Source organism: Myxine glutinosa, chromosome 7 (assembly GCF_964187855.1).
Source record: "Myxine glutinosa chromosome 7, kmMyxGlut1.1, whole genome shotgun sequence".
Lineage (NCBI taxonomy): Eukaryota > Metazoa > Chordata > Myxini > Myxiniformes > Myxinidae > Myxine > Myxine glutinosa.
This window is the reverse complement of record NC_136267.1, coordinates 187,032,470-187,047,397: the sequence shown is the minus strand read 5'-3', so window position 1 is coordinate 187,047,397 and position 14,928 is coordinate 187,032,470. Positions and strand designations below refer to the sequence as shown.

The following is a 14,928-nucleotide window of genomic DNA, read 5'->3' as shown; positions in this document are numbered from 1 at the left end:
GGGGAGAATATCGGGACATTATATTGTGGGTAAAACCAAAATCATGTACATAATTAGTGGACAGAGAATATCGAGTTTTTTGTTGTTGTGGAAGCGTCAGTCAGGTACAGTACGCTGGAATTTAATTTAAGTCATGTCAAGAGGAGGACATTTGTGAGGATGAAGAGATGCAAGTAACGTGGATTAAATTGTGGTATCACGAGCTGGGTGCCAGAGATATTGTGGTTATTATAACTCACTGATTATAGGGGGCGCCGGGCGCACCGAGTACAGATCGGGTTGCATGATGGAGCACGCATGCATGGATCTGGCTTTGCGAGGCTCCGGATAGAAATTGGCATTTCGATGCTGTGGATTATATTATGCCTGCCCGGAAAGGGGATGTCCTGTGCTGGGGCTGGCGACAGGCCTCTGTTATTTGTTTGTCTGTCGGTCTGATTGTAAGTCTTTGGTACTGGGAGGGCTAATTGAGTGCTCAGGCGTCATTGTTCCATGGAGGCAGGAGCTGTGAGTCACAAAATGTAAATGTAACACAGAGAGATGAACAGGACAACAACGGAGTTTATATGGACGGGTTTGGGGATGCAACTTCGTCCGGGGGTTTTGGTCCAGCCTGCAAGGAGTCCAGGGGCTTGTTTTAGGGCTGGGTCGCCAAAAATGGGATGCTGTGCCCATCTGGATGTAAAATTATCCATCAAGGACGGGGAATAATGTGCAGTGTGATTGGGTAAGAGGTAAAGGCCATAAAACACCAACCCCATGAGGAACGAAATAAATGGAGAGATGTTGGGATCACATGATGGTTGGGATTGAAGAACAACCTACTGGGATTTCAAACCTGTGTTTGGGTCTGGGGCAACTGGGTGATGGGCAACAGTGTATGAGTGAGTAATTATGATCTGTTTAAGTGTAAGAGGCGGTGGAGAAGAAAGGGGTGATGAAAAGTTATTTGTTTTAGTGTGAAGTAGGTTGGTTGCTTATTTGTCACAGTAAGACGAGAGTTGTGTTTTTAAGCTTGGTCTTTGAAGGAATGTGTTGATTGGAAAAGTGATTTCTGATCGCTGATCCGATCTGGTTTTGAATTGTTTGATTTAATTTTGAATTGATTGGAGGTAATAAGGATTTGTGTTGATTTCCTGATTTGAGTTCATCTGGAAACAAAGACAGATGGGATTAATGTGTATATCAGGAACATTTTGGAAAAGAAATATGGATATATGACATTACTAAAATATAACCAAGCAATTGAGAGTTCTTGGGTTAATGGGATATAAATAAATGCATCTACAAGTTGATGGTTTATAAAAAATTTAGGTCTGGATGATACTTAAACGATGAACAATGTTGGCAATATACAAAGAATGTGACTTGTTTTTTGGGGGGAAAACATGTGGTTTAAATTTGGTTGGCTAAGTTTTAAAGATGGAGATGTTTCGCAGAACTCTTATGATTATTTACATGAGTGGTGGACTATTCCATGGCGAAGCATTTTTCAGTTTTTATGATTAAGGTTTAAGGTCTTTATGATCTGTTTAGTGTATTTTTCAAAGGAGAGGGTTTTGGTCAATGATGATGCCAAGATTCCGGATGTGGATACTGGGAAACCATCGATGTTGGGGGGAATGAAGATTAATTCAGATTTAGCGTAGTTAAGTTCGAGGAAGCTGATCTGAAGCTAGAATTTTATTTCAGTTAGGCAGTTTGTCAGGATAGAGTGGGTGGTGGTGGAGCACGATTTGGTGGAGATGAAAAAGCTGGATGTCATCGGTGAAGCAGTGGAATTGGAGACCATGGTGCATTGGCTATGGTGCATGACGGATTAAGTGACCAAGGGGGGATAGGTACAGGACGAAGAGGAGGGGGCCAAGAACTGAACCTTGGGGGACACCTTAAGGGGGAGTGAATTGTGGTGATTAAGCTGTTGTAGATGCTGTCAATTTTGCTTTGGATGAATGGTCCAGGAAGGAAGGAGGGTGCAGGTGGCACCAGGTGTGAGTGCACAGGTGTGCACCAACAGGTGTGTGGAGCAAGGTGGTGGTATCCAGGGAGCTGAGGAGTTTGTTCACGTTGTAAAGTTTGTTTATTTAGTTTGTTTATTGTAGAGAAGAGTGCTTTTGGGATTCCGGAGCCAGAGTGGATAATTTGAGGGTAGTAGGTGGAGTAGAGGACATCTTTGCAGTGCTGTAGGTGGTCCTTGTGGGGCTTGGGAGTGAACTAATTTGGGTTTAATAGGCACAAGCTGGTCTAAACAGGGTGAGGAGGATGGTGTGATTGATGATGTCAAAGGAGGCGTCGAGGTGAGGAGGATGAAAATGTTGAGGTTGCCGGCATCAGAGGAGAGAAAAGGTCGCTGGTGATTTTGAGGAGAGCAGTTTCAGTACTGTGGCTGGAGCAGAATCCGGATTGGGATGTTTCATACAGGTTATTGGCAGAGTGGTGATGTTTGAGTTGAGTGGCCACAGCACGTTCCAAAATTTTTGACAGAAAGGGTAGATTGGAGATGGGTCTGAAGTTATTTAGGGTGTCAGGGTTTAGTCCAGGGTTTTTCCAGAATGGGGGTGAAGTTTCACGAGTTTTTGGGGAAATCGGTATGTGAAGCTGGATTAAGTTGGAACTGCTTGATGAGCCATGGAGATGGATTGGGTTTTGTTGTTGGTTGTCTGGGAGTTCGGTTGTTGCATTGCCAAAGGTTTCTGTGTGGTGGACACACTCGTTGGCTGTTGTCTTGTGTGACGTGGAGGGAGATGTATGTGGCTGTGTGTGGCTGCCTGGAGGGGAAGGCGGCTACAGTGGTTGATATTGGTTGTGGGTTGTCCGGGGTGCTTCGATTTGCATAAAGGGTGAAGATTGGGATATTACATTATTTTAAGTAAGTATTGGTATGAGTAATTACATAAGTAATTATGAGCTATTATGAGTAATTAGTGGTATGAGTATTAGTTATGAGTTCCAGGTGTTGAGCTAGTTATGCTAGTTATCCAGCTAGTTATGAGTAAGTGATTATTTTAGTAAAATCACATGTTTCGCTGTGTTGTTGATCTGGGGACAAGCTAGTTTGATGGGTACCCTGGGGTCTTCGGCGTGTCTATGTGTTTGGCTGTCTGTCACACCGGACTCTTGAATGGGTTTTCATGAGACGAATTTCAGACATAACAGTGAGAATCTATTTTGAGCGAATCACAGTGGGTGAGGAAAACATTGTGTGTGACCAGACACCAGAACTGACCAGAATTGAAATTGGAAGTAGACCAGGTTATTTCTATTATTTGTTTATTCGTGAAAATAAATAAATAATAGGGGGAGGTTAATGGAGGTTAATGGTGGTTTGTTTGTGTTAATGGAGGTTAATGGTGGTTTGTTTGTGTTAATGGAGGTTAATGGTGGTTTGTTTGTGTTAATTCTAGTTGAAACTCTCACTGAAGTAATTTTCGTTTATTTTTATTTTTTGATTCGATTTGAGAGTTGAGATGATTGATTTTTTTATTAATTTTATAATTTTATTTTTATTGATGTTGGAAACAGGTAATGGGACGCTGAGAGAAGGATTGAATTTAATTTGAATTGGACTGGATTAAATGGGATTGAATTTAAAAATTGAATATTGGATAAAATTGGATCCACTTGGAAAAAAAGTGGATTAGGAAATTGGAGACCTGTAGACCAGGCGCTCCCAGGAGACTTGTGGACCAGGTGTTCCACCAGAGGAAAAAGACCAGGTGTTCGTGGAGCACTTCACCTGCAAGAACGCCTTGGAACCAAGGTGGAAGGGACCAGTCCAGGTGTTGCTGACTACACCAACGGCAGTCTTTTGCGAGGGCAAGACTTCGTGGATCCACGCCACGCACTGTAAGTTGGCCATACAAGCACCAGACACCACACCCCCAGAACACAGTAAGGATGGGCCTAATCATAGGTACAATACTATTGATAGCGACAGCAGCTAGGGGAAACTCCGATTCCAATAGATGCGAAAACGAAACCCGACACCTCACCGTAACATGGGGACAAAGAGTATCACTACCATGTTTCGAACAGAAAGCCCTGCACACAAATTGGGTGAACATAAATTGGCTAGCACTGTCGGCAGGGCCTGGACGCGTTGGCATGGTACTACAAAAGCAACGAGAGTTCCGGGAAGACGGGCAAGCTAGCATTAAGACCTTGGCCCAACCAGGATACAAATGGGGAACCCCTGATTTTAAGCTACAAACACGCACACGCCTAGGGAAAGACATGACCATGCAGGTCCGGTGCAGCGTCTGGACCCCTGGCGCGGCCGGTGGCGAAAGGAACTACATACCATGCATCGAATACATACTCACACCGCAACCCCAGGATAAGGCCCCAAAGAGGGGGGAAAACACATATTGGAAAGTGGCCAGGGAGGTGGCAACAATTCAAAATAGGACACACCGCTGGTCGTGCATGCGCTTTCCCCAAGCAGGCACCACAGGAATACACATGATAGTGCTACCTCTGTCCCTCAATGACCTCTGCTCACAACCTATCGATCCCCCATGTTTAGTCACCACGCTGGAAAGAGAAGGGGTTGACAACGGCAAGAGTTGCAATCGACAATTTAATTATCGCCCGTCAATGATTGCCCATGTGGCCGAGAGGCCTGCCCCCGTCTGGGTCAAACCACAGAAAGGGAGGGTCTGCCTCCAGGGTTCCGGCCACTTGCGTATGGGAGAATCAGAATGCGCCTACACTCTCCCCGGGAAGCTGGGACAAGGGAGCTCGGGGATTACATTACGAATAGTACTGCAAGATAAACGCAACCACAACATAACGGCTATAACATTCTCTAGGGGGGTTAGTAGGATTAATGGGGTGGTAAAGGGACTCCAGTGCTTATCCACCCACCTGGTCCCACCCCATGGGACAATGTTTATATGCGGCGACAAGGCTTACCCCTATTTACCAAATAATTGGGGGGGCACATGTTATCTGGGTTCAGTCCTTCCTGACGTTGAGATACTGGATGAGCTAGACCCAAAGTCCTTGGACAGGCGTAATAAGAGGTCAGTCATGAATGAAGATGGAACCACTAAACTACACGGGAGTCTATGGGAAAAGGTGTTTGGTTTCTTCTTCCCAGGAGCGGGCACAGTCATGGATAGTTTCCGAATAGACAAATTGGCTTTGACCCTAGAAAAGGTGGCAAACGACACCGCTACGGCTCATGACATACTATTGGACACGGTAATTCACATGCGTACAATGGTGATGCAGAATCGGGTGGCTTTGGACATGCTCCTGGCAGAGAAAGGAGGGGTATGCGGAATTATAGAGGGAAAATGTTGCACTTACATACCCGATCCATCTGAAGGAGTGTCAGCCGCAATAGTGAGACTAAGGGAAACTAGCCACGCCCTGACGATCGATCGGATCGCGCGCGAAAATTCTTATACATTTAGCTGGCTCACTGACTGGTTCCAGGGATGGACGGGCACCATAGTGAAGTGGTTATTGACCGCACTGGCTGTGATAATCGGGGTAGTAATTTGGGGGGCACTAATGAAATCTCTAGTCCTCCTCTGTATGAGAAAGTATTTTACAGGATGGAAAGTGAAAAAGCCGCCGACAACGACTATGGTTCTGACCACAGAGGCCGTCGACCTGAACGGGTCCTTCAACAAGGCAGACGTGACCGGCGCTCCAGAAAATTGCATTGAATTTTGTGACGACTGTGATACTTGTGTGGATCCCATGTGGGAACTGGCTGCTGCCTGTAACGGTGTATGTGATGACTGTGATACTTGTGCTATAAACCCCTTGCGTGTACTGGCTAACGCTGCTTATGTATTACAAGCTGACAGCTGCACGCCCCCTTCCGACCCAACTATGGATCTGATTGCGACACTGGGTCTGGCGGTTGAGGGACCCGACGCGGATGTCCTAGACCCGCAAGCCGACCAGGCGCCCATGGGAGACTTTGACATAAAGGAAGTCCCTCTCTTTTCTTCAAATGTTTCGGATCTCTTTGATCCAAATGTTCCGGATCTCTTTGATCCACATGTTGCGGATCTCTTTGCTTCAAGTGATTCGGATTCGGATTTTTACGCTCTGTACCCTGACCAGGAAATTGAGACACAAGATACTGACGACATTTTGTATTCCCCAGAACAGCAACACGTGAGGGACCTCATGGGCATGACCGTTGATTAACTTCGAAGATCTGCAAGGACTGCGTCTGCAAAGGGTGGGGGGAGCCAGTTCCGCAGGGGAAGTGATGCACCCTCTGGCGGAGCAGAACCTCATCTGGACCAGACGTCTTCGTTGTGGATCCGAAACGTTAATGAACTTTCATGTTTTGAGCCCTCAGGCTCCGAGCACGCACCACACGACACGTTCGCCAAATGCACGGGCGAGGCGCTTTGGGCGCACGATATGCCCTTGGGAGATACCCGCATTACACAATTATTTTTTCAATACCCGCATTACACAATTATTTTTCAATAAAGCCCGATGTGGCACGTTGTCTCTTAAGATACTTTGTCTCGACGAGACAAGAGGAAGGAATGTCAAGTAGTAGATTTGTTATTGCCTAAAGTTCAGTTATAGACGTTGGGTGCTAATGTGTTATGATTTATATGATGTCTAAAAATGCTATTTCATAAAGTAAATAAAGGGTTTTTGCTTCGTTTTAGTTTTGGATGAGGAAAGGTTTAAAATGAGGTCATGCCGGACAATGGTATACGTGTGCTTTTTTCAAGGCTGGTCATAAAACCACGCCCACATGCGCTTGTTTTTGCGTAATGCAAGTAGAATGACATGAACCTATCGTTAACTATATATATTTTGTTTTAATCTCAGCAACGCATGACTCTGTATAAACATGCTTTGGATTACTCATGTACACAAACCCATAAAATATATGGGTTTGTTTGGCTAAGCATACACTCTTCTCTTTGTGAGTTACAGTTCTGTTTTCTCGGAGCCCAGAAAAACAATTGGTCCAAATGATAAAGGAAAGGCTGACTCCCCCGAATGATAACGGTGGGAGGGACTCTCGCCAGTCGCTTCGTTCTCTCGGAGATTTTTCTGATAAATCGTATTTGGTATATAAGTGAATGAGAATCAATGCGTTGGCAGGAAGGCTTGACGTGGCATGAGACTGGCTCTTGCTATAGAAGTCTTGGCCTCCTCCGGATCTGTATAAGTTGGTTATTAATAAAGCTGCGCCATTTTTCAGGCTATTTGTGGACTTCTTTTGCAAACGAAGAGCTGATTCTTCACAGAGGTCACAGGGCGATTCTCATCCTTCTTCACTTCAACCTCTGCCGTGACCATTGCAAGTGGATTCTTGCCAAAACGCCGGCTTTACCGACTAGTAAATCCAGCTCTTTATGCTTCGCCCCCGAAGGTGGCCGGAGGCATTATGTTTTCGGGTTGTCCTTCCGTCTGTACGAGCTAAACCTCGATTTTCTCAGCATCCCCATGTCCGATTGAGACTAAACTTTCAGGGTAGAAGCCACACCCATGTAGAATGTTTTGTTTTTAATGACAATTGTGTCGTCATAGGTCACGTGGTATGGCAGACATCTTGGATTAAACGCAAATAATAAAAATATATTTCTCGTAAACCACTAAATGGAATTTTTTAAAACTTGGCACATTGCCAAAAACTCCCAATGGGGAACAACAGCATGATAATGATAACATCATAGGTGAAGTGGTATACCAGGTATAAATGTTTTAATTGAATGCCTTATCCTAAAAATCTGAAAATGCATGCACGTGATCTATGACACATTTGCATTGAAGTATTAAATTTATGACATCATAGGTCACATGGTTTGGCAGCCATATTGGATTTAACCTAAAACCTTGGGGAAAAAAAAAACATCTTCTCCCAAACCACCAAACCGATCGACTCAAAACTCAAACTCAAAACAAATCGACTCAAGACTCAAAACATGTTTGTCATCGATTAGGCATGGCGATTAAAAGTTGATCACGAAAACTGCATTGGTCACATTTTGTGGCAGCCATATTGGACTAGAACCGCCTTTAGAGGCCATTTTCCCCGCAGAGCAGGGGTTGGCCTTTTTTGGGCACCATGGTCCCCTTTTTGAAGCAATGTTTTATGATCGGATGCCCTTCCTGCCGCCAACCCTGTTGGTCGCCTCTTGCGACACACAGGGACTTACCAGTGAACTGGTATTCAATTTGCCGACCTCAGAAGGATGACAGGCTGAGTCAACCCCCCTGGTGTTAATTCAGTGATCGACTGGGATTCAAACCCAGGATCCGAGGATCCTAAGTCGGCACCCTAACCGCGAAGCCAACATCAGGCTTTCGGCAGCTATATTGGACTGAAGGAAAATATTAAATAATTATATCTCATATACCACGTACCATATCGATACAAAGCGTTACAAGTGTCATCTAACACCATTGCTGCATATACGAGTATTTTGAAACTCATGATGTCATAGGTCACGTGGTTTGGCAGCCATCTTGGATAGAAAAACGAACCTTATACGATCAACATGAAACTTTACATACGTGATCTCCTACACATACATATGCAGAGTGTACATTTTTGATGTCATTTGTCATGTGGTATGGCAGCCATATTAGCTTATAAAAATATAATAACCACCTTTAGAGGCCATTTTTCCCTGCAAAGCGGGGGTTGGCCTTTTTCGGGAACCGTGGTTGTTGTTGTTTTTTGGTCCCCTTGTGTGTTGGGTGTTGGGCTAGCGATGTTGGGTGTAAAACCCTGGTGTTGGGCTAGCGGCTAGGGTGCCGGCTTAGGATCCTAGGATCCTGGGTTCGTAATCCCGGTCGATCGCTGAATTAACGCCATGGGGGTTGACTCAGCCTGTCATCCTTCCGAGGTCGGCTAATTGATTACCAGTTCACTGTTTGTTTGTCGTTAAAGGCGGCAAAAAGGGTTGGCGTCAGGAAGGGCATCCGGCCATAAAACATTGCTTCAAAAAGGGGACCATATTAGCTTGAAAGCCGATATTTAGAAAAAAAACCTTCTCTGAAACCGCTTCACCGATGGATGTGAAACCTGTCCTGTCTGGTACTTGAGAACAGCTGAAGGTATTTAAATCAAACTTCTTTATTTTTAGGATGGTCAACGAGGGCATCTACCCGTTGTCACGGGCAGGGACTATGCAGAAGCATATTGGCGACAGTCAAATTACTCGTTTCAATTATAAACGTTTACTCTAATAATAACTCATGATAGAACAAGCATTCTGAGTATTGTGCTGCAATACATGTCCCCTACCGGGAGTCTGTCGTCCGGAAAACTGTTGGGGAAATTACCAAAGTTCAAAGTGCCATAACTTTGTCAAAAATGATCGAAACGTCGTGAAGTTCGAACTTGATCTGTAACTTATCATGAGGAAACCATGCACCAAGTTTGAAAACATTATCATTCAGAGTTTAGGAAAAAAAGTCCAGAAAACTGTTCTTTGCGTGACGGACAGATGGACAGATGGACAGATGGACAGATGCACAGATGGACAGATGGACAGATGGACAGATGGACAGACGGACAGACTGACAGATGGAGGGACGGAGTGCAAACCTAAAGTCCCCTCCGGTGTACACCGGTAGGGGACTAATAATAGCCTTCATAAGCCTGTGACACGTACAGACTTGGCATTTAATATGGAATATTTTTTTTGTGGGGCTGAACTTACTTTTCAAGATGTCTTGGAACCAAACGTTCATTGGAATTATGTTGAAATTATTCTAGATTTTGTTAATGTGACCTTTAAAAGAAACAAAAACCACATTTGACATTTCGAAACAAATAAATTGATCCTTGAAAGTGATGTAAACTGATGTCGAACTCAATTCATGGACCGTACTGTGTTAAACTTCTGTACCTTTTCCAGAAGTATCTCTTTATTTTGCACATTAGCCAAAAATTTTTTAAACAAAAACAAAAGTTTAATTACGACTGGGATTACGGAGAGTCAAATTACAGTTCAGTACTTCGTGTAACCCCCACGAGCATTCAGGAGAGCACGTACACGTTGAGGCCTGCTGTTCACGAGGTTTGCCAAGGTTTGGACAGGAATCGCCTACCATGCAGTGACAATAGCCTGCTGCAATTCACGCACAGAGGTCGGCTGCTGGTCCAAGTGGTCGATTTGACGCGTTAATTCTGCCCACAAGTTCTCTATCGGATTCATATCCGGGGACATGGCAGGCCACTCCATATGCTCTACACCACGGTCAACAAGAAAGTGATGGATTATGCGAGCACGATGAGGTCGTGCATTGTCATCTTGGAAGACAAAGTTTCCTCGAAAGGCTGCACGAGCAAATGGAAGCAATGTTTCTTCCAGAATGGCCCTGTACTTGACCTGGTTCAGGTTTCCATTCAGAACAACCAGGTCAGTTTTGCCCCCTGCATGAAAAGCAGCCTAAACGGTCACCCCACCACCTCCAGCTTGGACTCTTGGCACTATACAATCTTTGTTGTAGGCTTCATGCACTTGTCTGCGCACTTGGACGCGGCCATCTTGACGATAGACCAGAAATCTAGACTCGTCACTGAAGATCACGTGAATCCAGTTTCCTGGCTGCCATTGACGGTGTTCTCTGGCCCACTGCAATCGGCGCTGGCGGTGTTGTCTGGTCAGGCGTGGCTTTCTCAGGGGACGCCTGGCACGATAGCCTCCTTGAACCAGTCGTTGGTTGACTAGCCTTCTGGATACAGGCACATTTGTCAGTTGCTGCCACTCAGCCCTAAGCCGATTAGCTGACTTGGTACGGCCATTGCGGACTAACCGGTGCAGCTGGTGATCATCCCTCCTTGTGGTTTTGCGGGGACGTCCTGGCCTCGGTATTGGAGTAGGGACACCCCTCTGAGCATTTCGTTTCAGGATCTTTGACACCTGACCATGAGTGATGCCATGCTGCCGAGCAATAGCACGCTGTTTCATGCCGTAATTTTGTAAAGCCACCACTCCATGACAAACAGCATTGTCGAGTTGACGGAGCATCTCCAGAGGAAGCGGCAATAACTTTTGGAGACGTGCAGCAGTTGTTTTCCACTAATGCAGAACGCAACAACCCTTGTATACCCGACTGTGAAGCCAATCATCAAATGCCCCTGTCCGTACATTTTGCCACGCCACCTGTGATATAATCCTGTTGCTGACTTCTTCCTGCGACAGACAATCAGTGACATGGTTGTTTTAACAAATAAATCACCAAAGTGTAAAAGAAACTCACCAGATTGATATACTGAGTTAAAAAAGTAAACGCAAGTCAAGAAAAAAATAATATTCCATATTAAATGCCAGGTCTGTAGTTATAAAACAATGTTTTATACATAAGGCCAAGCAAAATAGGTTATTGGTTTCTATTCTGTGCTTGAAAAAATAAAAGGAGGGGCGTCTTACTATTTGATATTTTCTTGATTTTTGATATTTATCTTCCAAGATGGCCACCACATGGTGAAGTCCACCAGACCAAGGACTTGTACTACCCGACCACCAACACACATCCCATATACCATTAAAATGTCGTTGGTCATATACTTGATACGTTAACATCTACTGCAGCAATGGCACTGTCTGTTGCACTTTGTGTTTATACCGTACTGAATTGGTTGTGTGTGTGTGTGTGTGTGTGTGTGTGTGTGTGTGTGTGTGTGTGTGTGTGTGTGTGTGTGTGTGTGTATGTGTGTGTGTGTGTGTGTGTGTGTGTGTGTGTGTGTGTGTGTGTGTGTGTGTGTGTGTACGTACACGTGTACACTTGCACTTCTGAGGTGTCTGCAAATTCGTTGGAAATGTCATATGACAAGCGTACCATGACTTAAAAATCTTTGTGCTTGCCTCCCTGATGTATACACAAATGAAGACCATTTTAAGACCTAGGGCTACTGTACTTCGTCAGAATAGCTCAATTATAAAGCTTCCGAGAAAGTTCATTCGTGAGATCAATAATGCGCACACTATCGCTCGAGCTGGCTCGCTATTTTTACCGTACACGACATGTATGTACGTACATACATGTACACGTCTAAAATTGCATTCGCTGAGCGCACAGTGCAGCAGGCGCAAGCTTCCAGACTCCAGAGAAGAACTTCCAGACGAGATTAATTTAACTTCCATGAGTGTCAGGCCTATAGGAATCGCAAAATATGTTTTGGTCTGGGTTCCAGCCTCCTGCGACACATTTTTTGTTATGACATATTTACAGAAAATAGTAAATATCAAAAAAAGAAGGGGGCCGTCAAAGAGGAAGCGGGTGGGGATGAGAAAATAATCATTTATTTTTATTGGTCGAATGTAGTAATTAGGAAAAAAAAAAAAAAAAACTTTTTAAAATATATCGATTAGATGATCTAAGAATATCGACTTTTAAATAATGTTAACTTACATGACTTAATATATCATGCATGACATTCCATACGACTCACAATTAGGCTTATGAACTTCACCTCCAGGTTAGCAATTTGAGGCAGATCCAAGAGGGGAACGTGGTTCGGGTCAAGAGCAGGACCTCAACACCATTATAAATTAAATAATTCATGTAATCATCGTGCTTAACGTCGAGGTATTTAATAATATGCCTAAAGACATATACTCGATGAAGACGACACACCTGTGGTGCTCATAGCCATCCATGTATCTTGCAGGTTACCAACGAAGACTACACACCTGTGGTGCTCATAGCCATGTATCCTGCACCTGTTAAAACGTTCATATCTTGCCCGATCCATCCTCCTTATAACATCGTCGATCTCGATTAATTTATAACAAACATAGAATGTCGCGCTTCCATGGATCAACATGTTAAACATATTATGTTTACACACATGTAATATCCATCTTAATCCAGAACTACAGTTGTATTTTCTTACCTCTTGTGACAAACTGCCATTTCGTCCAGTTCTCGAACAGCTTTCGTTGTGGTTGTGGTTGAGGTTGTGGCATGTGCTCGCTTGCGATTCGCCCGGTTTTGGTCTCCGTTACAAACGAATAAATAAATAAATAAAAACCAGGAAACAACGCCCACTTCAATTTGATTATTTTCCCTTGTTAAACTTTCTAGCGATTGTGATGACGTCATTTAAACGTTCCTATAAACATACAAACTTTTATTTTCACATGGAATAACTTGTCGATTGTTCAAATTAATTCGACATTGTTGGTTATATAAAGATCAAGGTGTTTGTTTTAGGACTCATTACCTGTTTGTTACGAGTGTGATGGCAATGATATAGGTACTGGGACTCACATATGAATGACTGTATCTCTCAGGGACTCAAACTTGCCTTCAAATGTAAACCATGGTAAAGGTGTCATGAACTCACTTTATTTTCGAAACGTGTTGTCACATTTGCATTTCTGACAGGTGGGCGGTGTTGGGTGTGATTTTGGGGGCGTGGTTTGCATCACGTGGTGATCCTTGGGCGTGCTTTCCATAAAGTGAGACAAAGTGAGCGACACATATGACTGAATTATCACCATCCTGACCCTGGTTTGAGTTTCACGATTAAGGTGGCTTGAGATCTCAGTGTTCTCAGTTTTAGCCCCTGTCATCCATTGAATTAACACCACGTGGGTTGACTCAGCCTGTCATTCTTCCAAGGTTGACGAAATGAGTACCGGCTTACTGGTAATGGGGGGCATTGCATGAGCGACACAGCCGCACCCTCAGAAAATGATGCAAAGAGCAATCCCAAGCTGCACTCGAACGACGAACCACGATCACCACTCTCGCAAGTTACATGAACTAATGCTGGTGTATGTATAATAAGGATAATGTAAAAGACAAAATAATCAGGATAATGTCCTTGTACGATGGATAGCTTTGAGGCGTGCACACCTGTTTCGAAGCTGTCTCGCCTGGTTTTGAATCTTGGTCCAGCTATGAACTGTGATCATCCCAGTGTTTTCCAGGAAGGGTGATTCATCAATATATTGTTGTGCGGACACTTTGTGAAGACAGAACGTCCATGGATGGATTCGAGCTTAACGAGGCGTTTCCAATTCAATGGCGGATCGATACACGAGCCGGGGGTTTTAGGGGAGGATGCCGCGCTCACCTGTCGGTCCGACGATGTCTTCGCCTGCAAATGAATAAATCGACCAAAAACGGATGTACAATGTACAACAGGAATATTTATTGCGGACCCGATAACAAAGAACGCGACGATAGAACTAAGACCTATGTTGGGACGTCCCCACGCACAGACTTCACATACAGCACAAATGGAAGGATAATCGAAAATAACTCGTCGTGTTTGTGGATGCGTCTTATCTGTCTGAATGTCGGGTCATCAGGAATTCTCCAGCTCGAGCGTGTCGTCCGACGCAGCTCCGGTCGGTGGGAAGACAGGCCTCGATGCGCCCCCGTCCGCACACTGCTAGGCCGAGCCACTCGCTCGTCCCGATCTCGCCTGCTCCAGTCGCAAGCCTCGCTCGCACGTGAACGCCAGGGAGGAGAATCGATGACGCTCCAATTTTGCTGTGACGTCCGTTGTCCAGCAGGTAATTTGCGGTTCGCAAAAGGAAGAAGGGTCCAAACGGAGCAAAAGGCAAGGGCAGAAGGGAGGTCTGGAAAGGGCAGAAGCCAAAGGGACAGGGAAAATGCCAGCGAGCGAGTCGTTTTTGTCACTGGCGGTGTGATGTCTGCCCTCCCCCTCTACCAACCAGTGCCACCTTTCGCGCCTTTTTACGTCACCGGCGCTTCTCCTCCAACCAGTGCGTAGCTTCTTGATAGTTCTTTCGCGCCTTCCTCACTGATTGGCCAAGGTCTCATCGGTTGGTGGCCAATCAGTGTGTCGTTCCTTCGCCTTCCTTACCCCCAATCATGGGGAAGCTTTTTGTCCCTTCCCCGACCAATCACACGTCCTTCCCTGCTCTGCCAATCAGTGGCCTGCTCTTTGCTTGCCCCTCCCCTGGCCAATCACGAGTTCTCCCTGGACGTGGTGTT

General features: G+C 44.9%; 1 protein-coding gene across 1 annotated transcript in view; it reads right to left on the bottom strand.

Moving 5' to 3' along the window:
* The window catches only part of LOC137431900 (integrin beta-1-A), a 240,023-nt gene extending 226,698 nt beyond the window's left edge, over positions 1-13,325 (bottom strand). Inside the window, exons 1-2 of the mRNA XM_068123734.2 lie at positions 13,181-13,325; positions 12,851-12,953 (exon numbers count right to left, since the gene is read on the bottom strand). Of these exons, the coding sequence (XP_067979835.1) occupies positions 12,851-12,870 (20 nt within the window). The 5' untranslated portion in view covers positions 12,871-12,953; positions 13,181-13,325. The remainder of the gene's footprint in view (positions 1-12,850; positions 12,954-13,180) is intronic.
* Between the last annotated feature and the right edge of the window lie 1,603 nt (positions 13,326-14,928).